The sequence below is a fragment of the Suricata suricatta genome, chromosome 12, assembly GCF_006229205.1.
Source record: "Suricata suricatta isolate VVHF042 chromosome 12, meerkat_22Aug2017_6uvM2_HiC, whole genome shotgun sequence".
Lineage (NCBI taxonomy): Eukaryota > Metazoa > Chordata > Mammalia > Carnivora > Herpestidae > Suricata > Suricata suricatta.
Window position 1 is genome coordinate 62,628,480 of NC_043711.1, and position 23,004 is coordinate 62,651,483.

At 42.9% G+C, this 23,004-nt stretch overlaps 1 protein-coding gene across 2 annotated transcripts in view; it reads right to left on the reverse strand.

Annotated features, from left to right (window-relative positions):
* The window catches only part of CFAP61 (cilia and flagella associated protein 61), a 278,328-nt gene that overhangs the window by 18,449 nt on the left and 236,875 nt on the right, over positions 1-23,004 (reverse strand). Inside the window, exon 19 of one of the 2 annotated variants that reach the window (XM_029918148.1) lies at positions 17,931-17,984. The exons of the other annotated variant lie outside the window; for it this stretch is intronic. Coding sequence (XP_029774008.1) covers positions 17,970-17,984 — 15 coding nt within the window. The 3' untranslated portion in view covers positions 17,931-17,969. Of the gene's footprint in view, positions 1-17,930; positions 17,985-23,004 lie in introns of those variants that run through there. 2 annotated transcript variants of the gene reach the window in all.

A 23,004-nucleotide genomic window follows, 5' to 3' on the forward strand; every position in this document is an offset into this window, starting at 1 on the left:
CTCAAATAGAGTTGAAAATAAAGCACTCTGTTTGGGTTTTCTTTCTCTCTCAAGAAAGAACCCTTGGGTTCCGTTAAGGTAAAGTGTAGTAATGAAAAGAGATACCCTAGAAGCCAAACCAGTAAGTTGACTTCCAAAGGGCTCCTTCTCAATTTTATTGCAGCCTCAGTGGCGGCCCCTAGGGGCAACTTACACCCGGGTCATGGAATGAATGCTAAGGTTCTCACTTCAGGGAGAGCTGATGCATCACTTGGTACATCACCAAGCGTGCAGGCTCATACCCTTTGGAGAGCTTCTGCACACCTGTCTGCAATACCAGATTGCTCACAGCCTGCCACGCCAGTCAGGCTAAATATGCATAAAGTGACACCCTTAGCCAGGGGTGAAACAAGGAGCTCAGACTTGGTCAGTCCCTCAACAGGAGGAGTCCCACTAGAAGGTCACATATTCCAATAGCAACTCTGATCAGACGGCGTGTAACAGTGAACAGGATTTAGGAAGAAAATGACTAGCAAATAATCTGCAGTTTCCAAGATGCCCTGGGTCAGCTCTGTTTAAAGGATTCAGGTCAGGCTCTTGAGTGGGTGGATAATTAACAACATCTCCATTGTTAGATGAAGTAGCTGCTATTTTGTAGGGCAGGTGTTAGATTCAAGGTGTTTTAGATAGTGGTGAAAAGGAATTGGTCCCTTTGATAAGGGGGAAAAATGGACTAAAAAATCTACCCAGAGAAGAATCTCATTTGCAAAGTATTCTCTCTCTCTCCCCCTCTCTTAGTTCTTATAAACTGCTTAATTTGGTGGTGATTTATTTTATTTTTATTTTTTTTTATTAATTAAATAGTTTATTACCAAGTTGGTTTCCATATGACACCCAGTGCTCTTCCCCACAAGTGCCCTTCTCCATGAACATGACCCCCTTCCCCTTCCCTCCTCCCTCTTCAGCCCTCAGTTTGTTCTCAGTATTCCAGAGTCTCTCATGATTTGCCTCCCTCCCTCTCCCTAGCTCCTTCCCCCACCTTTCCCCTTCCCATGTTCCCGTTAGGTTTCTCCTGTTAGACCTGTGAGTGAAAACATGGTATCTGTCCTTCTCTGCCTGACTTATTTCCCTTAGGAGTCAGGGATTCACCAAATGCCCTCAGAGCAGGCACTGGGATGAGGAACCACGCTCTGGGCTATGGCCCTTGGTCATTTACCATTCACAGCAGCCCCAAGGAGCTGTAGCCCTGTCGGTAATTCACTTCCACGTTCCCCTCGAACCCTGTTTGGCTTCTGGTGAATTAACTTCTTTTTAATTAATAGATATTATTTTAGAGCAGATGTAGGTGTACAGAAAAAATAAAGCAGAAATACGGAGTTCTCAGACATTTCCATCCACCCTCAGCTTCTCCTATAAACACCTTGCATTATTAGTGAAGCACGTTTGTTACAATCTATGAACCAATATTGATACATTATTCTTAACTAAGGCCCATAGTTTACACTGGCGTTCGTTTGTCACGTCGGACATTCTGCGGGGTTGACGAATGCACCATGCCCTACCCCACCGCTGCAGTATCGATGGGAGCGTTCACTGCCCTAAGAAATCACCTGTGCTCTGCCTGTTCACCCCTCCCTCCCTCTGAACCATGGGCAAAATAACATTTTAGGAAATTGACTTGTAGAGAAAATGGGACTGTGTAACAATTTTATAAAATTTTTAAATAACCCTTCAGTCCAGTATTTCCTCAGAAACACAGTAACAGTCTCCCTTTCCAGACCATGGTACCTTTCAAACGTGCCGGCTGCCCCTCACACCAATGGCTATGTAGCTTGAAGATCCGGTTTTCTAAATTGCTGGAATTGAGCATCAGCCTAGGATGAAAGCTATTTGGATTCTATTTTCTGCTATGTGCAGGGGGCTATAATTTTTAGGGGAAAAGTTGAAGACGTAGACATTATAATCTACTTGTTAAAAACCCATGTGCTTTGTGACCAAACCAAACCAAACGCATGTATAAAGCTGGGGTGAGGTTTGTTCACTGAGACTTTCAGAGCGTAATTCATCATGGCTGAGGTCTGCTCAGAATCCTAGGTCACAAACCCTAGTCAGACAAGACTCTCTCAGGTGGGCAAAAGCATCCCAAATGGCAGGCAGTCTGGACCTGAGTCCTTCTACCAGGTGCCAATGTTTTTTATTCAAAGTAGGCTAATTCAATCCCATTATGGAAATAAATGAAATGGGCTTGCATTATATTTCTTTTTCCGTCCTTCATGGGAAGGACCACGCCAAGCTTAATGGCAGTGCCCCCAGCTGAGCGTTTCCTACACTCACCACTTCAGCCGCATGGGGATTGCAAAGCCATGGCCAACTCCCTCTAGAACTGGCTGTGGGTTGCAGAGCTTCTGGGTGACCCTTCTCTGCATGCTAGGAATGGGGAGGGGAGACTCAGGGAAAGTGGGAGGGGCAGCTGACAGGCAGCTTGAGGGCATACCTTCGAAGTCTGTTTCTAGCTCAGGCTTCTTCCCGCTCCAACTGTGCCTTGGTTGCCCGATGCTCCCTTTGCTGCCTCCTCTCTGTGGAGGGTCTAGGTCTAAGATTCTCACCCTCTCTGGCCCCTTTCAGATACCTTCTATCTTGGTCTTCCTGCCTGATGAGCTCTGCGCATTTTTTTTTTTTTTTTTTGCAGCCCAGAGGAGCTTTTTCCATGCCTGTGTCTTCCCTACTGCTGTCCAGTGCTGATGCCCAACACAAACCTTCCCCTTGAAGCTAACTCCTGGCCTGATGGCTTCCCCTCACTTTCTCTGCATCGTTTTCATTGCATAGGGGAGGTTCTTGCAGGAAACCTAACCGGGCACTTATCCTTTTCTTGTACACACTGTGGGCTCTGGGTCCCCACAGCATCTGGCACAGGCTGGTCCCTGGGAGACTGAAAAAGCCAGTGGGGTCCAAGCTCCTGAAGACATGTGAAGGTGATGGCAGGGGTCAGACTCAAGCTGCCTTCCCTCCTCTCCATGAACTAACTCCTGGGACCCAGTTTAGGAGGGAAGGGGGTTTAGAACAGCACAGATCCCTATGAGCCTCCTTTAAATCATTCCAGACACACAGTAGCCTTCATTATTAAAATTAGAAAAGCTCTGAATTTAACCAAACTCATTTTACAATTGATAAGAACATGGAGTCAAACATGATGATCAAAGATAATCTCCTTTTGATATAAGGGTGATGGAAAGAAGTTTTGCATTATGAACAGTTTTAGGTCTAGTTTTCTCCCTACAAACTGGGCTTTGGTTTTTTTCCCCTTCTCCATAGAAAGGAGAGGAGCATCTAGAATCCTTGCCAAGGCTGTGGTCAGGTCAGCACTTATCACCCCAAGTGCTATGGATGCTTAGCATTAATGATAAGTTTTGGTGAAATTTCTATATCCATGAACGCTGTGAATTTTTAAAAACAAGAAAAATATTAACTTCTTTCCCAATTTATGTTCAAAAAAGGAAGACTAACCAGAGCCACTGGGTAACCTTCATAGCCGGTTGCCTAGAAATCTTCAGGAGAGAACGTCAGGTAAGAACATGAGGATAGTGTGATTTCTCAGTGGCTGTGTGGATTTCAGTGTTAACATCACACAAATTGTTTCTACACAGTCGTGAGGAAAAGTTGACACATTTTCTCCAGGGCCCAGACAGAAGACATTACTGTCTCTCTCTTCATCTTGCCAATGGCTGGCACAGGTTCTTTGGAGGGAGATTTAAATTCTCCATCACTTTTGCAAATGATGTGCTTTTCTCAGGAGCCCCAGGAAGTGTTGAGTTGTGGAACTCTAGTAACCATTCCTGGTCGATATGGCCCAATCATTAAGCAATTGATCAGACTTCTCCAGAGCTAATCCTCATCTGGTCAATCAGCCAACTCTGTGGACAAAATCGCATGAAGCTGGGTGGGGATCCGGTAAGCAGCTTAGCCAATGGCCACACTGAGTGCTGAGGAAAGCAACCCCCATAAGACACACTGGACGGAGGAAGTTGCACTCACGGGCCTCAGGGAAAAGTGTGACGTGTCTAAGTGAAAGGAAAAGGGTAAAGGATGTTGTTCTTTCAAGTCCTGGATCTTCATCACAAGGGAGGCGGCGAGGGATGGAGAAGTGCACTCTCTGCACATGGAAGTTCAACTGGAAATTGCTCAACTATGCGATAGTTAGGAAAAAGGAGGCAGGAGGGCAGAGAAGAAATCCATACCTTTCTCTAAAATCAATCTTTCTTTCCTTCCTCCCTCCCTGCCTCCCTTCCTTCCTTCCTTCCTTCCTTCCTTTCTTGAAAATCATTCTAATTTTATCCTGGAGGGATAATAGGTTTTGCTCTTAGACTCGTTAAGAAGATCCCCAGCTGCCACTCACACCTGCACAGAGGTTTGCTGGAGATGGAAACTCCCTTTTCTCCCGGTGGGAAGATCGGTGGCCTGCAAGCTTGCCTTAGAGAATGAAATTCTCACTGTCCAAGTCCTTTCTTTTACTGACAGCATCTCAGATACAACACGGAGGACAGACAATTCCCACAATGCCTGGTTGTAGGTCATATCCAGCAGGGAGCCTCAGCCTTGTGGCAGCGTGGCTGGAGTGTGGCTGGTGGGCCTGGTCTCTCCCGTTTACATTCCATACACAGAAGGCAGGTAGTGACAGATGTCAGGGTATGTAATCGAGGTTGCACACAGATACCCTGTGGGCCAGGCATGACCTATACGTGGCTGCTTTGGCCTGAACAACATTTGGAAATTGAACTTGGGGTATTTACTTAAAAAACCACATTTGGCAATGTAGGGTCCTTGAGGTTATGTAGCAGTAATCACCTCAATTGATGCCCCCTGTGGCTCATCACTGTCATTACCAGCCTGGCTGGTATCCCTCATGTATGGGCCACAGAAGGCATGTGGATGTGCAAAGCCTGGTGAAGGGGTCTGGGTGAGATGAAGGCAACTTTGTAAATATGTTTTTGGAGAACACCTGCTGTATGTCTCCTTCGCCATGCTGGTATGTGTGCTAGGTACACATGTTATGCTTTAGCCTCCTTTCTTCTTCCTTCCATCCATTCACCCACCCATCCTTCCATCCTAACAGGTCCAATGAAGCCTTTCAAAACCTTATTTATGTCTGGCACCTGTTTTCCTCTGGTCCTCTATTCTCTGCTGGCTCAGTTCACCTGCTCAGTTCAGTCATGGAATACTCATTTCTTCCCCACTGTGCTCCTGTGAGGACTTTTCTCTCCCCTCTTTTCTCTGTCTAGGTGTCTTTCAGGGCTCCTGACTCCCATAGCTACAAAGTGGGAAGGAAGGGGAAAACCTCCAGCGTCATTCTTTGCCCTTAATCAAATATAGCCTGGCGCTTTGAGGCACAGAGGGAACCACCGTGCAAGTGCGGTCCCTGCCCTGGAAGTGTACCTGTGGGTGGAGGGTAGTGTCAGGAAGACTGAGGTGGGTTCAGGGTGGGAAGGCAAGGCTGGAGAGGAGCTCGGCCATCTGCTTGTCCTCAGTTCTTTGTCGCTGCATTTCTAAGTGTTTGCCAAACTCTCTTTTGCTAGTGTTTGCCAACCTTCGGTCACTTGGGAACTCATCAGTTTTACATGAACATTACTCATTACTTCAAAATTTTTCTTTAGATTGATTAGCCAGAAACAACTACTTCTGCCTTGTCCTATCTGTGATGATATTTGTGAAATCACAGATTTGATATGTTTGTACAATGTTCCTAATTTGTTAATGTTTTTTATGTTCATTTTTGAGAGAGAGAGAGAGAGAGAGAGAGAGAGAGAGATAGATAGATAGAGAGAGAGAGAGAGAGAGAGAGACACTAGAGGAGGAGTAGAGTGAGGGAGACAGAGGATCTGAAACAGAGAGCCTGATGCGGGGCTCAAACTCAGGAACCGTGAGATCATGACCTGAGCTGAAGTCAGGTGTTTAACCAACTGAGCCACCCAGGCACCCCAGTGTTTCTAATTCTTATTAAAGTCATTCCATAGTTAGTAAGGTGTGTGACTCAAATGCCTAAGGTAGCTTACAACCTGGCAGACGCTTACTGCACTCTGGGACATGGAAGTTTCTACCACAGCCTGATGGGGAGGTGCTGTTGTATCATCTGGGGACATAAACCCACAGACACTGGGCTAAATCATTTTCATGTATTATCTCACTCCATCCTAATGCCAGTCCTCTAGAGTATGACTTGCCATCCATTTTACAGATGAGTAAATAGATTCAGAAAGGTTAAATGACTTGCCCAAGGTCATACAACTAACAAGGATGAATTAAGTCTTAAACATAATTCTGCGTGACCTCAAAGTTCATGCTCTGAAAAACTACACAGCCAAGTCTCATTTCCTTAAGCTCATTTGTGAGCCTTCCTAGCAATCTTCTGAATTACCCCGGTTTCCTTGGTATCCCTTGCATTAGCTAAGATTAGGTTTGATTGCAAGTTGTAAAAAATCTTTAAATAAGTACTTTTTTTCACATAAAAAAAGCCTAGGTGAAGTGTCCAGGAGGGACGTGGTGATTCCACAGACATCAGAGCACAGTACTAACCATAGAACACTTGGCTTCATGGTGCAAAATGGCTGCTGAGTTCCAGTCATCACATATATATTCTTATATGGATAAAGTGAAAAAGAGGGCCCTTCTCCTCTCTTTTAGGGACAATTTCTAGAAATCTCACATAGCACTTCTATTTATGTCTTACTGGCCAAGGCTTGGTCATATGGCTTACTTGGTTGCAGGGGAGACTGGGAATCATTGTCATTTATTTTAAATACAATGAAACATCCTATAAGTCAGGATCCTGTTTCTGAAGAAGAATGAAGGAAGGGATGTTGTATCTGCTATGACAGCCCAATGACTCCACAGCATCTACATTTTTAAAAATTCTTTTCTTATAGTTAAGTTCATGAAAATTGGGAGAATTTGTGCTGTTGACGTTCCCAGAACTAGAACCTATCTATACTCTAGATTCAAGCATGCCCCCAAATTAAACATTCTGGAACAAAACCCACACAAAACATTATCCATATGTGACAGCCACCTTCAATCCCGTGGGAGAGCCCTAGTGTCCTACATGTCCCCATCTAGCTTAAGTAGGCTTAAGTGCAGAGAACAGAGGACAAATTGTGTTCATGCTATTAGACTGTATTCTGGTCGTTTTATTCTGCCCACGAAAGAAAGTGGATTCATGTGTTTCAACACAGTTTTTAAAAATAATAATAGGGACAAATAAGTATTTCCAGTTAACCCTAGGTTTGCTCAGAAATTAAATTACATGTTTCTGGGGGCAGTGGAGTTCACTCAGGGATGCCACATATCATATGAGCAGAAAAAACAAACAGAAAACAAGAAAAAACAAAAGAACCCTGCAGACTGAAAAGGAAGTTTGATTATGAATGTTTCCTGTCCAACCTGAGTTTGCCAGAATCTCTATCTAGTCAATTTACTGCTCTGGGGGCATATCTGGAAAGGTAAGATTAATGATTTGAAAGCAAAACCCACTAGCTATTTGATAACTACTTGTAATTGTCACTGGCTAATGATCGGCTGTTTTGTTGTCACAGTCTAGAACTGGCCTCAACAGTTAACGGATGTTCACTGCTCTAAGGAAGCACGGCTTCCGATGCCCTAGCACTGAAACCAAAATTCTAATCTTGGGCAGAAGTCAGTCGTCTTCTGAACGGCTTGTGAACAACCTCCGGTCTACGGCTGGTCAGCTCGGGGATCCACGCGGAAGTGGTGTTCGGCAAAGCATCACGGTGTACCCAGGAACCAGAAACTAACACCACGGACAAAGCCAGGTATCTCACACTGTCCTGGAAGCCCTCGGCTGGCCCCAGAGGTGCTGGAAAACACTGCCTTGCTCTGCTTTCTCTGTGCAGCGCACAGAGGTTGCCGTCTGCTGCAAGCTGCTGGAACTCGCATGACTTGCCTCTGTGAGCTGGACACACACAGAACAGTCTCTAGAGGGAGATCCTGACCAGCCCATGGGGCCTGGCACCCCCACACCAACATGGGGAGGCCTTGCTCTCCCTCAAGCACAAACATTTTCTTAGGCTTCAAAGTGTCGTAAAGGCCATGGAGTCCCAGAGTACACTTGTCCTGAATGCGTGTCAGCACCCAGATCGCACAGAGGACAGAGCACAGGCTGCCTGCCATCCTCGCTGCTAAGTCTTGGTTTTCAGAAATGCCATTCATAGAGGAGTTTCTGAAAGAGCTGTCTGCCTCCATTTGTTTATCTGAATCCTGGGTACTTAGACCAGGAGAAACTGCTTCATCTTAGAAAATGGAATGCATTTATCTTATGACCCTTACAAATCTAACCACTCATGATAGTTCCCTCCTTCTTGGGACCATGAAGGAATTCAAAGCCAAATGTGTAGAATTTCTTAGTAAAGACCTGTGCTTGAACACCCCAGCCTCTGTGCGGCAGCTCAGCTCCACACAGGTGTCCTGCCATGATTCCCATTGACCATGACTTTTTCTTTTTAGCCCAGCTGGGCTACTTATTGCTTGTGTAACCCCTCCCAGCCTTGGTTTTCCTAGCTGCAAAATGGGGATAACAATGGTCCTCACCTTCAAGACTCACTATCAGAACACGGGGACAATCCAGGAACAACGTCACTTTATGACCAGCACAGGGGAAGGGCTCCGTGTGTTTTGTGTTGCTATGACTATTATTCTTGTTGTTCTGAATTATCTCTTATTGTATATATTTGAGTAAGCTGCCTCAGATCTTTTCTGGTATGAATTAGAGATGAAATAATTAATTAAAAGAAGCACTCTTTGTTGTTTGATTGTAAGAAAGTCTGCCTTTGGCAGAATCCTGCAATGTTTCTCCTTGGGGACTGCTTTTCCTACATTCAAGGGTGTCTGCATAAGCTAATTTAGCTGCAGTTTTACGGCAGCAATTAAATTTAGCTGCACTAAAGGTAAGACAGACTTCATAACAAGCCTTCATGATTTTTTTGTCATGCACTAAAGAGCCATGTGGGAATCAATAAAAATGACATAAAAACGGTTAAACTGAAGATTCGATATATGTGTGTGTGTGTGTGTGTGTGTGTGCACGCGTGTGCATGGATATGTATATATATATTTTTTGGTTTGAATTGATGAAGGTTTACAAAAAAGAGGAAAGATTGTTTCTGCTAGTTTATTTTGAAGGGTGAGCCAATTAAGACAAAAATGGTCAACTCAGTTGTTCATGGGATGCATGAGGACAGCAGTCAGGGAAAGGGGCCGGGGTTAAGGCGCGGCCATCTCAAAGCCCAGCTGCGCCAGGTTTTCTTCTGGCCTATCTGACTTTTTGCCTGACCTGCCAGAGCAAACCTGTCTTCTTGTAGAAAGAGTATAATTTTTATAAACTTACAACTTTTCACTTCTGTTTAAGTTTACCAGGTAAAGCACAGCTGCAATGTGGTCTGCCCAGACCTTTCGCCCTGGTGCAGACGTGGGTCCGGAAGTCCCTTCCGTGCCCCCGTGCCCAGCAACAGAGTATGAGGATGAGTCTATGCTCCCTCGCTCTACATAGCTGCCCTTTGGCTCCAACTGTGGCATCTTCTTGCACATCGCTGGTTTATCAGGGGCTGCATTAATTGCATTTCTATAATAAATCTACTGCCCTGGAAGTTATCCAGCTATTTACATTGATTTGTTATATAAATTCAGGCGTAAGAGTATGAGGCAAGGTTAGCATTTAATTCTGCAGCAAAAGAAAAGCTCTTAGTGCTCAGCTTCCCTTCCTGTGTTCCTCTCTTGTTATTCTGTGTCTCTCTTCATAGAAAGCACGACCATTTTCCTTTAATTAGGCTACAGAGAGCACAGGCTAGCATTAGGCCACTCAGCCACTCAGCCACGCTCACAGTCATGGCCATTTCCTATCTATTTTCTGTAGGAAAAGAAAAAAATGTATATATGCACATGTAAACCCCCACAGGTCGGTGGGGGGGAACAAAGGAGTCAGGTGGGATCACCTTTTGTGAGGCTGAGGCCACAGCAACCAGCCAATGCCAGAAAGCAAGCTGCCTCATTACTCCTTTGGTTAAATTAATTGCCTTTTAAATTTTACAAGAGTGCTTAGTAGAAATATTACTCATGAGTACAGAATATATAACATGTTTAATACATGTTTATAATAATCAAGTGATTAATACACATTTAAAACAACTCCTTGTCATAACAGGCTTTTCTATTAATGTGTTTTTTTTTAACTGAGGCTTTACCAGATATAATAATGACAAACTCAAACTGTTCCTTCACTTTGTCACTCTTATGTTTTATGGTTTTTTTTATGTTTTATGTTTTGTTTGTTTATGTTTTTATGTTTATGTTTTATGTCATGTCTTATGGCTCAGTTGGTAGAGCATGTGACTCTCAACCTCATGGTCATGAGTCCAAGTCCCATGTTGGGCACAGAGCCTACTTTAAATTACAAAAAATTCAGCTTATATATTCCTAGTTCTTACTTCTCAAAAACACAATAATGAAGATATTGGATTATAACCCAGGAGAATCCCTAACTTCACACTGATATCGATAAGTGAATAAATGAGTGGAAGAGAAGGGACAACTAACCCTTAGAGTCAGAAGCTAAGTGATAAGTGTAGGCAGGAGTTGAATGAAAGAAGGAAAAAAGGAGAGAACTCTGGTGGCAGTAGCGCAAAGTTAGGTTTCTGTCCCTGTTGCAGGAGAGCAAAGCACCAAGGTGTGTCTGGGTAAGGGGGGAAATGGGGTGGGCTTACTACACGATGTCGACTTGGGCAGGGAAGTCCCTAGGAGGGTTAAGGTGAAAGGCAGCAGTCTGGTGATTGACTCTCATGGTGGTTTCCATTGCAAGATGCAGGCGGGTCGAAAGCTGGGCTAGTCACTCATGATTTGGAAGGGAGGGTTTTTTTCTGGTTGCAGTGTCCCTTTCTTTGCCCTGTCTCGTAAGGGTGACAGAGTGGTCCGGGCCAACCACTGTTTATATTGTGTGAGCCTTGTTTATCATAGCCTAGCCACCGGAGGCCAGCTTCTGGAGCCATTTTTCACTTTCTCAGACTGGAGTCCGGAGGCTGAGGTGAGAAAGAGTCAACGGCCAACACCATCAGCTGCTCCTTAGAGCTCCTGCTGGCTCTAGGGTCCCTCCCCTGCAAGCACCTTTAATCCCTCGCTCCCTTTCCCTCCATGTCACCCACTGTCTGCCTACTTCTGTACCTGAGAAACCGAAGATGGATAGGAAAAAACCTCACAGAACCCCACGGCCTGATCCCATCTCACATTCACCCTGGAAGATCTCTGAGCGTTCTCAACACTGCCCTGTGACCCCCCCAAGTCCTGCCCTGGTGAATTCATTTTTTTCCTTTCTGAGATGACTTTTTCCTCTTTCCTCAAACATCCAGGTCCCTTTCTGCTTGTCTGCTCTCAGGTGACAAGCTTGCCTACTGAATTATTAAGAAAACAGTTGGGAACTGCCTCATCATTTTACCCCAAAAGCCCCAACCTGCATACTTGCTTCTGTGACTCTGCCTCTGAAGATGTTACTACAGAAAAGTCATCCCAGGGGTACCTGGATGGCTCAGTCAGTTGAGCCATCCAATTCTTTTATAAATATTTTTAATATTTTATTTATTTTTAATACAGAGAGAGACAGAGCATGAGAGGGGGAGGGGCAGAGAGAGAAGGAGACACAGAACTGGAAGCAGGCTCCAGGCTCTGAGCTAGCTGTCAGCACAGAGCTTGATGCGGGGCTCGAACCCACGAATGTGAGATCTGACCTGAGCCGAAGCCGGAGGCTTAACCGACTGAGCCACCCAGGCGCCCCAAGCCATCCAATTCTTGAATTCAGCTCAGGTCATGATTTTAAGGTTGTGGGACTGAGCCCCCTGTTGGGCTCTGAGCACAGCATGGAGCCTGCTTGAGATTCTCTCTCTCATCCCCTGCCCCTCTTTCCAACTCACCTGCTCTCTCTCTCAAAGACAAGACAAGTTGTTACGGCTCTGCCACGATTCTGCTCTCACATGCATCACTTATTTGCTTACAAACATTTGTCATGTCTCCTCATTCCCCCTCCAAAGTATCTCCCACTTCCGTATTCATCCAAAACATCTTAAAACTTGGCTCTATTTGCTGCATTTCGAGTTCTTCAGGTTGTACCCTCTCTCTTGAGCTATTTCCAGCCACCAACCCCTCAGAAACAGCTCTTATGAAAGCCAAATCTCATGACCAATCCTCTGTCGCCACCTTACTTAGCCCAGCTGACCACCACTTCTCCCTGGAAGCTTCTGGGAAATCCCACATTGTGTTCTAATTTTTTAACTACCTTTCCTGCTGAACATTGAAATGGCGGGACACTTTCTCTTTTCTCTACTCTGAAGATACCATCTCCTGAGGTGCTCATGAGGGGGACAGGGAGGACAGAAGGGAGGTCAGGGGAATAGGAGGGACAGGGAAGGAGCGGAGAGGGAATGGGTCTGAACTGGAGCGTGCCTTCAGTCTGGGTCCAGGGGAAGTTTTGGGGTATGAACCACAACACAGAGTTGGCTGGACCTTTAGGCGACTTACAACCCATGACTGTCATTGGCTGTGGGCTTTTCAGGAATGGGCAAACCATCGGTTTCTGGGCAAGGTGGCTCCTTGTTCACTATGGAGTTACAGGTCAACATTCACGTACCTGTGGGATGGGCCAATGGTCCAGTGAAGGGGGTCAGGTGGGCCACCCACAGTTCCCACTATGGAGGTGGATCACAAGTTCTGTTTGGCCATGTTAAGTTTGAGAGTCAAGTGAGCAGATGAATACTTTGCCTGGAGTAAGTCTTGTACACTCTGCTCCTAAAATACACATCAAATCTGACCACCTCACCCTAGATCCTTCTGGTCCAGACCATCATTTCTCACCTGGAATAATAGCAAAAGCCTCCTCATGACCACTACAGTCCATTTTCCACCACACCTGCAGTGAACTTTAAAAACATGAACTGGCATGTTACTGTTCTTCACACGTGGAAATAGGTACAAAGAGCCCAAACGTCCCCCTATTAAGATCTACATGCTACAGCTCTTCTGATCTTCATCTATTCTGCTCCAGCCACATGGCTTCTTTTTGTCCCTCACATACACCAAGACTTCTCCCACTTCAAGGTCTCTGCAGCTGCTGCTCCCCCTATTCACAGCTATGCCTGTAGAACAGAGTACATAGCAGGTGCTTCATAAAGGTTCATGCTGAATGAATGAATGCATGAGTAAATGAAAACCATGGACCAAAATCTATACTGGGTCTGGTCATTAGGAGACCATTAGAATCTTAACTGGGAGAAGCACCAGTTGAAATGAGTGAAATGAGATGAATATAGTCTACTCTAGACAAAGACAGACTATAAACAAAGACAGAGACAAATAGAGAGACACATTAGTCAGTGTCAGTCACATGGTCACTGACATCCAGCAATATGTGCCATGCACCATGCCAGTTACTAGGGATCCATAGCTGAAGGCGTGTCCTTGTTCTGAGGTGCTCAGAGACCAGGAAAACACAGTGACATGTGCCCCAGTGCCAATGCTCAGTGGGCGCAAAAGCACGGTCCCCTCAGTGCTGTTAGGCATGTAGTCAATTGTTTCATTAACTTGGCTCCATCCACATAAACAAACTGGCTTTGACTGCTTAGCAGGTTTAATCCAGTTGGTTAATTTAAAATATCAAGTGATACTTTAAAGTCTATGTTTTAAAACAGGCTGGTTTGCTTTACACAGTAGAAAAGCAATAAAACCAGTCTGGTCTACCTGTATCAGCAGGACCAGCCACTTTGCTCAGCAGGGACTCTGGAGAGACAGACAATGCCTGAAGACATGACCCCCAAAGGCTGAGCACTTACCCAGGGCAGGTAAGACCTGACATTGTCCTGAGTGAGAGCCCATAGATCTATCACACATAGATCTGATCTACCAGGAAGAAAGATCTGTAGGAAATCCTGTGAGTGTAGTGACACACTTATTAGAATGGCTAAAGCCCCAAACACTGACAACACCCAATGCTGGAGAGGATGTGGAGCAATAGAAACTCATCATGGCTGGTGAGAAAGCAAAATGATTATAGCCACTCTGGAAGAACAATTTGACAATTTCTATCAAAACTACACATGCTCTTACCATATGATCCAAAACTGTACTCCTTGGTTTATACCCAAATGAGTTGAAAACCTTATATTTACACAAAAATCTGCACCCAGATGTCTATAGCTTTATTCGTAATCGCCAAAACTTAGAAATAACAAAGGTGTCCTTTGACAGGTGAATGGATAAACAAACTGTGGTATATACATACAATGGAATATTATTCTGTGACACAAAAAATGAGCTTAAGCCACAAAAGAAGTGGAGAAAACTTCAATGCATATTGCTAACTGAAAAGGCTACATATTGGGGCACCTGGGTGGCTCAGTTGGTTAAGCGTCCGACTTCGGCTCAGGTCACGATCTCACGGTTTGTGGGTTTGAACTCCATGTCGGGCTCTGTGCTGACAGCTAGCTCAGAGCCTGGAGCCTGTCTTCAGATTCTGTGCCTCCCTCTCTCTCTGACCCTCCCCGGCTCACGCTGTCTCTGTCTGTCTGTCTGTCTGTCTCTCTCTCTCTCAAAAATAAAACATTAAAAAAAGGCTACATATTGTATGGATACAAATATATGACATCTGGAAAAGACAAAACTATGAATACAGTAGAAAGATCAGTGGTTGCAAGGAGTTTGGAAGTAGAGAGGAAGAGAGAGATGAGTAGGTGGAGCAGAAGGGACTATTAGGACAGTGATACAGTAATGCTGGACACATCTCATTGCACATTTGTCAAGACCCATAGAATGTACAACACGAAGAATAAACTGTAATGTAAACTGTGGGCTTAGTTAATAATAATCTAGCAACATTGGTTCATCAGCTATAACAAATACACCACACTAATTAAAGATATGAACAGTAGAGAAAACTGTATGTTGGGAGGTGGGGAGGATATACGGAAACTCTACACTTTATGATCAGTTTTTCTGCAAACTTAGAACTTTTCTAAAAAAGTATTCTGTTAGCTTAAAAATGATGTACTGGAAATATCTGCAATATATATATATATACATATACACACACATATATATAATAAGAGCTATTAGTCCTATGTTATTTATAAACGCCCATAAGTTAAAAAAAAAAGGCAAATGATAGGAAAATGGGTAAAGGATAGAAACAAGTAATTTGACACTAAAGAAATGCAATTTGGAAGCATGATGTTGTGTTTCTACTCCTTCTTCCTGCAGGTTGGCAAAAATTAAAACGTGGAATATACCCAGTGTTGTGGACGAGCACTGTCACAACTATTGTTGGGAATATAAATTGAACTAATGCTTTTTGAGGACAATTTAAACTAATGTCTTGACCAACATTTCTTTTTCTTTCTTTCTTCCTGATCAAAATTTATTTATTTATTTATGTTAATTTATTTTTAGAGCTAGACAGACAGTGAGTGAGGAAGAGGAAGAGAGATAAAGAGGAAGACACAGAATCCAAAGCAGGATCCAGGCTCTGAGCTGTCAGCACAGAGCCCGATGTAGGGCTCAGACCCACGAACTGTGAAATCATGACCCGAGCCAAAATTGGATGCTCAACCGACTGAGCCACCCAGGTGTCCCTTGAACAAAATTTAAATATAAATACCCTTTGATCCAGAAATTCCACTGATGACGCACACAGAGTAATGAACATGTTCATTAATAGGAAAATAGTTAAGTCAGCTTGCATTAAGCCATTCTATGAAATATAAAGAAGTCATTAAGAAGAATGAGATCAATGTGTACTGACACAGAACTATCTTCTTTCATGGGTATTATTAAGTGAAAGAAGAAACATGTGCCGTCTACAGGAGACACGCACATTCACACATCTGGAATGTGCACAGTGCTGGGGAGAAGAGCAGGATAGGGAGAAGCGGTGCACTCACTTGGGTGGTAGCAGAATTATTTTTAACTGCTGTTTAAAATCAACTCATCTTTAAGCTCTGTGAAGGAAGGAAGCTTGGCTTTCTCGTTCATGGCCGTACCTAGCCAGCACACTGGTATTCAGCCAAAAGAGGAAGCCATAAACCAGCATGTAAAATATTGTTAACATATATAAATATTTTTATATTCAGATATAAATATTGGAAGGACACACACCAAAAAATTTACGATGGTCATTATCTGGGTAATTGTTTATGGATAATTTTTTGTTTCTTCTTATCCCCACCTGCTTAGTTATGTAATGATTATACATTACTTTTGTAAATAGAAAAAAATAGTTGTGTAAATAGTAATTTCTAGAAATATAGCTCTGCAGTTAGATTTTTGAGAGTTTTCTAAATGCCTCTAGAAGCAGCCCTTGACTTACAGATGTTGGTTCTGTGCGTTCGACTATAATATGCAATTTGTCTGTTCATATTTTAGCCATTGATGCCCCAAAAGTCCTTTCTATGTGCTGAATTCAGACTTTTCAATATGAAGGGACACTTTGAGCAATTGCAATTTAACACTCTGGGAAGGGAAACACCCTTGTAAGACATTAGTTTATTACTTGGCTTTTGTACATTTGATCTCCATACATGTTAACAGGAATAAATTGTGTTTGAAAGCAGGGGATTGTCTGGATTTCCTATCCTCTTTTAGTGCCTGATACATTTTGCTGCCCTTATTTAGAGAGAAGCAGATGGCTGCTTCTGGTAGTTCCTCTCATGCTCATGATGGTGTGAGACCCATTTATTCACTGGGGCCTTCTTTAGGCTACAGACATTTCTTTAGTCCTCTGTCTCTGAGCTCCAAAGAAAGACATAGATAAACTATAAAGGACACTGGCTCAAACCAGAATTGTCTCCTAGTTGAGGTTTTAACAGTAAGAAGTTGGGTGGCAAATAGTTAGTTGGCATTGGGGTTGGGCTTCTGAGGAGGGGAATTTGTCTAGGATGGTGATCGCAGGGTTATAGCTGTATAATCACACCATTAACAGCCATCTGATATTATTGAAAACAAAGTCATTATTACGACTCTTTAACAGTCTCAAGCCTGAAAACCACTCATAGTCTAATTCAATAAATACACTACTTAAGTATAGAAAGTCACAAGGAAGAACAGATTTTGTGTCATATTAGCAAATTTGATTTTCATTAATGCAAGATGAATGTCTTCTATGAAACACTTTCATATCATATTAATGACATGATAGCAAACAGCATTCATGGGTTGCTAGGCAACACGAGGACCCTCTAATGATCTCCTCTGTACTCGAGAGGCCACAGAGGGAAAATGCCAGAGCTCTGAGGATATTTCCCATTTCTTGGCAACTGTTTCTGCTGGAAGACCACTGTGGGGCTGGGAGGGAAGGGAATTCATGGTGCCATTTACCACGGCAAATACACCTCTTCACTCTTCCCTCCTTTTCATTACCTTACTGTGTGGGAGAGCAAGAACTGAGAACTGGGCTCAAATACAAGAGGTCAAGAGTTCTCAATCCATTTGCCTTCCCTCCACTTATGGAGGAAACAGCTGCTGCAAAACCAGAACAAGAAATGTAGTGAACACCTTGGGGATTGTTTGTCAAGCCATAGTTTGCTCCATTCTTTGCTGTCCCTACCTTTCTGGGGGTAGGTCCCCAGCAGTCAGGCTATGAGCTCATGATTCCATGCAGCAGGGACAGTCATCTAATCCACGCACTGGATACTGATGTGCAACAAACACCACAAATTTGGTGGCATTGAGCAAAAGCCATTTTACTATACTCATGATGGCTCTGCTCTGCTCTGTGACTGCAGGGGCTTAAGATGGAAAAATAAATGCCTAGTGGCCACTCGAATGACCAGGGGCTGGAATCATCTGAAAGCTTCTTGATGTACATGTCTGGCACCTGGGCTGGGATGACATGAAGGCTTGGCTCACCTGGAATTTGTGCTAGAGTGTTTACATGGTCCTTCCACAGGGCTTGGACTTCCTCACAGCATGGAAGCCTGAGGATGGATGAACTTCTTATTATGACAGGTCAGGATGTTCCAGCAAACAAGTCAGACACTATGTGGCCTTCTATAACAGCCTTGGAGGTCACATGGCCTCACTTCTGCCCTCCTTCATTGGCCAGAGCCATCATAAGCTTTCCCAGACTCAGAGGAAGGGGGACAAACCCTACATTCTCATGGAAGGAATGCCAAATAGTCTGCAGTCATAGTTTGAAACCGGCACATCAAGCCATGCCAGTCAATTGCTCTTTAGGAAATCTGGAATTGGGACAAAGACAGATCTGATTAGTCTCTCGGGGTTTGGGATTGTACAAGTAAACATGGGAGGTGGGGGCAAGCTGAGAAGGCCTGGCTGCAGAGAGAAAGAAGCCACCACTGCTTGGCCTTCTGATTTCCTCTCGAAGCCCAGCCATAGCTCTGCCCTTTGTTCCTGTGAGATACAACCATGAATCCTTCAAATGAATTCTTTTTAGCTTAAACCTAGCTTTGCTTGGTTTCTGCTACGGCAGCAGAAGACTCCTAAGTCACATAGAGACTATCAGCTGAATCTTCAAGTGATTACTGATATAAATAAATGTGATTGCTGGCATATGGGTGATAAATTCTTACTTATTAATTTCAGGCACACCTATTGACTTCTTCTTATAGCAAATGAGGATTTATCTTTTTAAACACAAACCCCTCCTCCTCTCTATCCCGAACTTCCCAAATAGTTTGTATTGCAATTTTTGGTTAAATAGTATCTGTGATTATATTAATCGTATTTCTTTCTTATATAACATTTGGCTTTTCTTGGAAATAATAACTGCTCTGGGTTTTTTTTTCTTAGTTTTCAATGTATCTAGTATGTTTCTCCTCAAAATGTTCTAGCAGTTCTCTAAAATGCCCCCGTCACATTACCTTCCACATAAACATATCAAATCATCAAAATAATTGACTTTTTCCCCAGGAGCCTCCCCTCGTTGCTCCTGCCTGGCTTGGCCTGCTTGTCCCCTGAATCCACTGGGACTCTCCTGCGCTTCTCCAGTGTTCAAGCCCTGCTCTATTCTTTTTTAGTTTACAAGTTTGGTTGATTTTTAGAAACAATGCATTACTGGGGCACCTGGGTGGCTCAGTCACTTGAACGTTTAACTTCAGCTCAGTGCATGATTTCAAGGTTCATGGGTTCAAGCCCCACATTGATCAAGCTCTGTCTTGAAAGCTCAGAGCCTGAATCCTGCTTCAGATATTGTGTCTCCTTCTCTCTCTGTCCCTCCCCTGCGCACACTCTATCTCTGTCACTCTAAAAAACTAAACATTAAAAATGTAAAAAACACATTATTATGCAGAGTTTTTAAATATTTTAAAAATATTTAAAATATTAACATATTTTAAAATATGCTCAAGGGCATTATGCTAAATAAGTCAGAGAGACAAATATTGTATGGCCTCTCTTATATGTGTAATCTCAAAATGAGACAAGACAAAATATCAAGTTCAACAATACAGAGAACATACTGATGGTTGCCAGAGGTGAGGAGGGGGAGCAAAGTCTGGGAGAAATTAGTGAACTGTTTTGTTTTTTGTTTTTTTAGTTTATATTTTCTTTTTAAATGTTAAATTTTTATTTATTTTGAAACAGAAAAAGAGAGTGTGAGCATAAGTGAAAGAGGGGCAGAGAGGAGAGGGAGAGAGAATCCCAAGCCTGGTGTGGGGCTCTATCTCATGAACTGTGAGATCATGACATAAGCCAAAGTTAAGACTCAGACTCTTAGCTGACTGAACGAATAGTTACTAACTCATGGCCAATCTTGGTGTCACCTCCAACTCCATATACTCTTCTTCCTCCTGGCTCCTTATAAAGCAAATCCAGGTATTTCAATATGTATCTCTAAAAGATAAGGATTCTGTTTTAAAAATACATATATAACTGCATTATTCTCTTCACATGTAAAAGTTAATAATTTTTTAGCCATCATCGAATATCCAGTTTTCAAATTTTCAATCAACTCAGACATGGTATGATTCTTTTTTTTATACCTTCTTTGAATCAGGATCAAAATAAGATGATGTTTTTAAAATACGTTTTAATTCACAGATTAAACTTGTTTTCACTCCTTGCAATCTATTTATCAGACTCAAGCTGTTTCCCACACTCTGAATTTTGTGGACTACAGCTCTGTGGTACTGTTTAACATGTTCCTTTCTCTCTTCTATTTTCTACAGATTGGTGGTGGATCTAATGTCCCGGTGAGACTCAGGTTCAATTTTGTTTTTCAAGGCAGTGCTTCCCAAACAATAAAGCACATAGTGTCTGGCTGTCTTTTCTCCGTGTCAACACCTCTGCTCTCTAATCCACTAGAAATTGCAAAACCAGTGATGCTTTAATCACCGCATCCCTTCTTAATTTATGAGCAGTGATAGTTTTATCTCTTTGGTATTTCCTTGATGAGTGGCCATAGACTTATTGTTTGAAATTGTTTCCTTTCAGAGGTTTGAAGACATTGCTCTGTTGTCTCTTAGGTTCTAAAGTTGCTATAGAAAAACTTGATGCCATTTTCATTCTATTCCTTTCTAAGTGGCACGTTTTACTCACTAGATTTGAGGAGTTTCTTATTACTCCTGGTGTTATTGAATTTCATAATAGAACACCTTTCAGCTATTGGTCACTTATTGGGGGATTTTTTGACATGAAGACTGAGGTCTTTAAGTTCTGGGAATTTTGTCTTCTATTGGGTACCTTTAAAAGACCCTTACACTCTATTTCCTCTGCTCCCTTTTTGTAATTCTCACTAGTCAGACAGAGGGTCTTGTTCTCTTTTTCATGACATTTTCCTTACTATCTGTCAATCCCTCCTCTCTTAGCTGCTGCCATCCTAGACTGGGGCTCTCACCCAATTTCTTCTCCTTTTAGCCCAACACCTCACATTTTATCTCTGTTGGATGTGAGGTCTCCACATCTGGAATCTGTCTAGGCCACATTTTCCAGAGAAAAACCTCCCCTATGGGGAAGAGAGAGGGAGGAGAAGGGGCTGTGAAGGGGGCATCTTATTTACTTTAAATGTGCCCTATTTGCAAGCCCTATCAAAAGAACCCCAGCATTCTTCAGAGAGCCAGAACAAATAGTCCTAAAATTTGTACAGAAGCAGAAAAGACCCTGAATAGCCAAAGCAATCTTAAAAAAAACAAAACCAAAAAAACACCTAAGCTGGAGGCATCACAATCCCAGACTTCAAGCTACATTAAAAAGTTGTAATCATCAAGACAGTATGCTACTGGCACAAGAACAGACACTCAAATCAATGGAACAAACTAGAGAACCCAGAAATGGACCCACAAACATATGGCCAACTAATCTTTCACAAGGCAGGAAAAATGTCCAATGGAATAAGGACAGTCTCTTCAGCAAATGGTGCTGGGAAAACTAGACAGTGGCACGCAGAGAAATGAACCTGGACCACTTTCTTATACCATACACAAAAATAAACTCAAAGTGGATGAAAGATCTAAACATAAGACAGGAAGCCATCAAAATCCTAGAGGAGAAAACAGGCAAAAACCTCTTCGACCTTGGCCATAGAAACGTTTTAACACATCTCCAGAGGCAAGGGAAACAAAAGCAAAAATGAACTCTTCAAACCTCATCAAAATAAAAGGCTTCTGCACAGCAAAGGAAACAATCAGCAAAACTAAAAGGCAACTGACAGAATGGAAGAAGATACTTGCAAATGACATATCAGATATGGGGTTAATATCCAAAACCTATAAAGAACTTATCGAACTCAACACCCAAAAAACCAAATAATCCAGTGAAGAAACAGGCAAAAGACATGAATAGACATTTCTCCAAAGAAGACATCCAGATGGCCAACTGACACATGAAAAAATGTTCAACATCACTCATCATCAGGGAAATACAAATCAAAACCACAATGAGGTACCACCTCACATCTGTCAGAGTGGCTAACATTAACAACTCGGGCAACAACAGATGTTGGCGAGGATGCGGAGAAAGAGGAGCTCTTTTGCACTGCTGGTGGGAATGCAATTTGATGCAGCCACTCTGGAAAACAGCATGGAGGTTCCTCAAAAAATTAAAACTAGAAATACCTTACAACCCAGCAATTGCACTACTAGGTATTTATCCAAGGGATACAGGTGTACTGTTTTGAAGGGGCACATGCACCCCAATGTTTATAGCAGCACTATCGACAGTAGTCAAAGTATGGAAAGAGCCCAAATGTCCATCGATGGATGAACAGATAAAGAAGATGTCACACACACACACACACACACACACACACACACAATGAAGTATTAATCAGCAATCAAAAAGAATGAAATCTTGCCATTTGCAATTAAATGTAGGGAACTAGAGAGTACTATGCCAAGTGAAATTAGTCAGAGAGAAAGACAAATATATGACTTCACTTATACGAGCACTTTACAATACAAAACAGATGAACATAAGGGAAGGGAAGCAAAAATAATATAAAAACAGGGAGGGAACAAGGCACGAGACTTTTAAATATAAAGAACAAACAGAGGGTTGCTGGAGGAGTTGTCGGAGGGGATGGGCTAAATGAGAAAGGGACATTAAGGAATCTACTCCTGAAATCGTTGTTGCATTTTATGCTAACTTGGATGTAAATAAGTAAGTAACTTAATAAATAAATCTGCCCTGTTTTCAGTTCTAAGTCTCATTCCAGCCTTTGGTCATCATTTGTGTCTCTCAGGGTTCCTTCTATAGGCACTCGAGTCGCAGCTCTCTCTGCTCTGCTCCAGTAAGCTTTGCAAATAAGTTGTCATCTCTCATCTACCGGCATCTCCTCTCCAGTTTTTATCTCTCCCTGTGGATAGATTTGTACATTTCTTTTCTTGTTTTGTTCTCATTTTATGGGAGCTTCAGAAGGGAGAACAGGTAAATTTGTATATTCAGTCTGCCATATTCAACCAGAAGCCCCTAAATTCTTTTTCAATACACTCACAAATGGCTGGCCTTTTCACCAACCATTACTCCAAAGTGAACCTAATA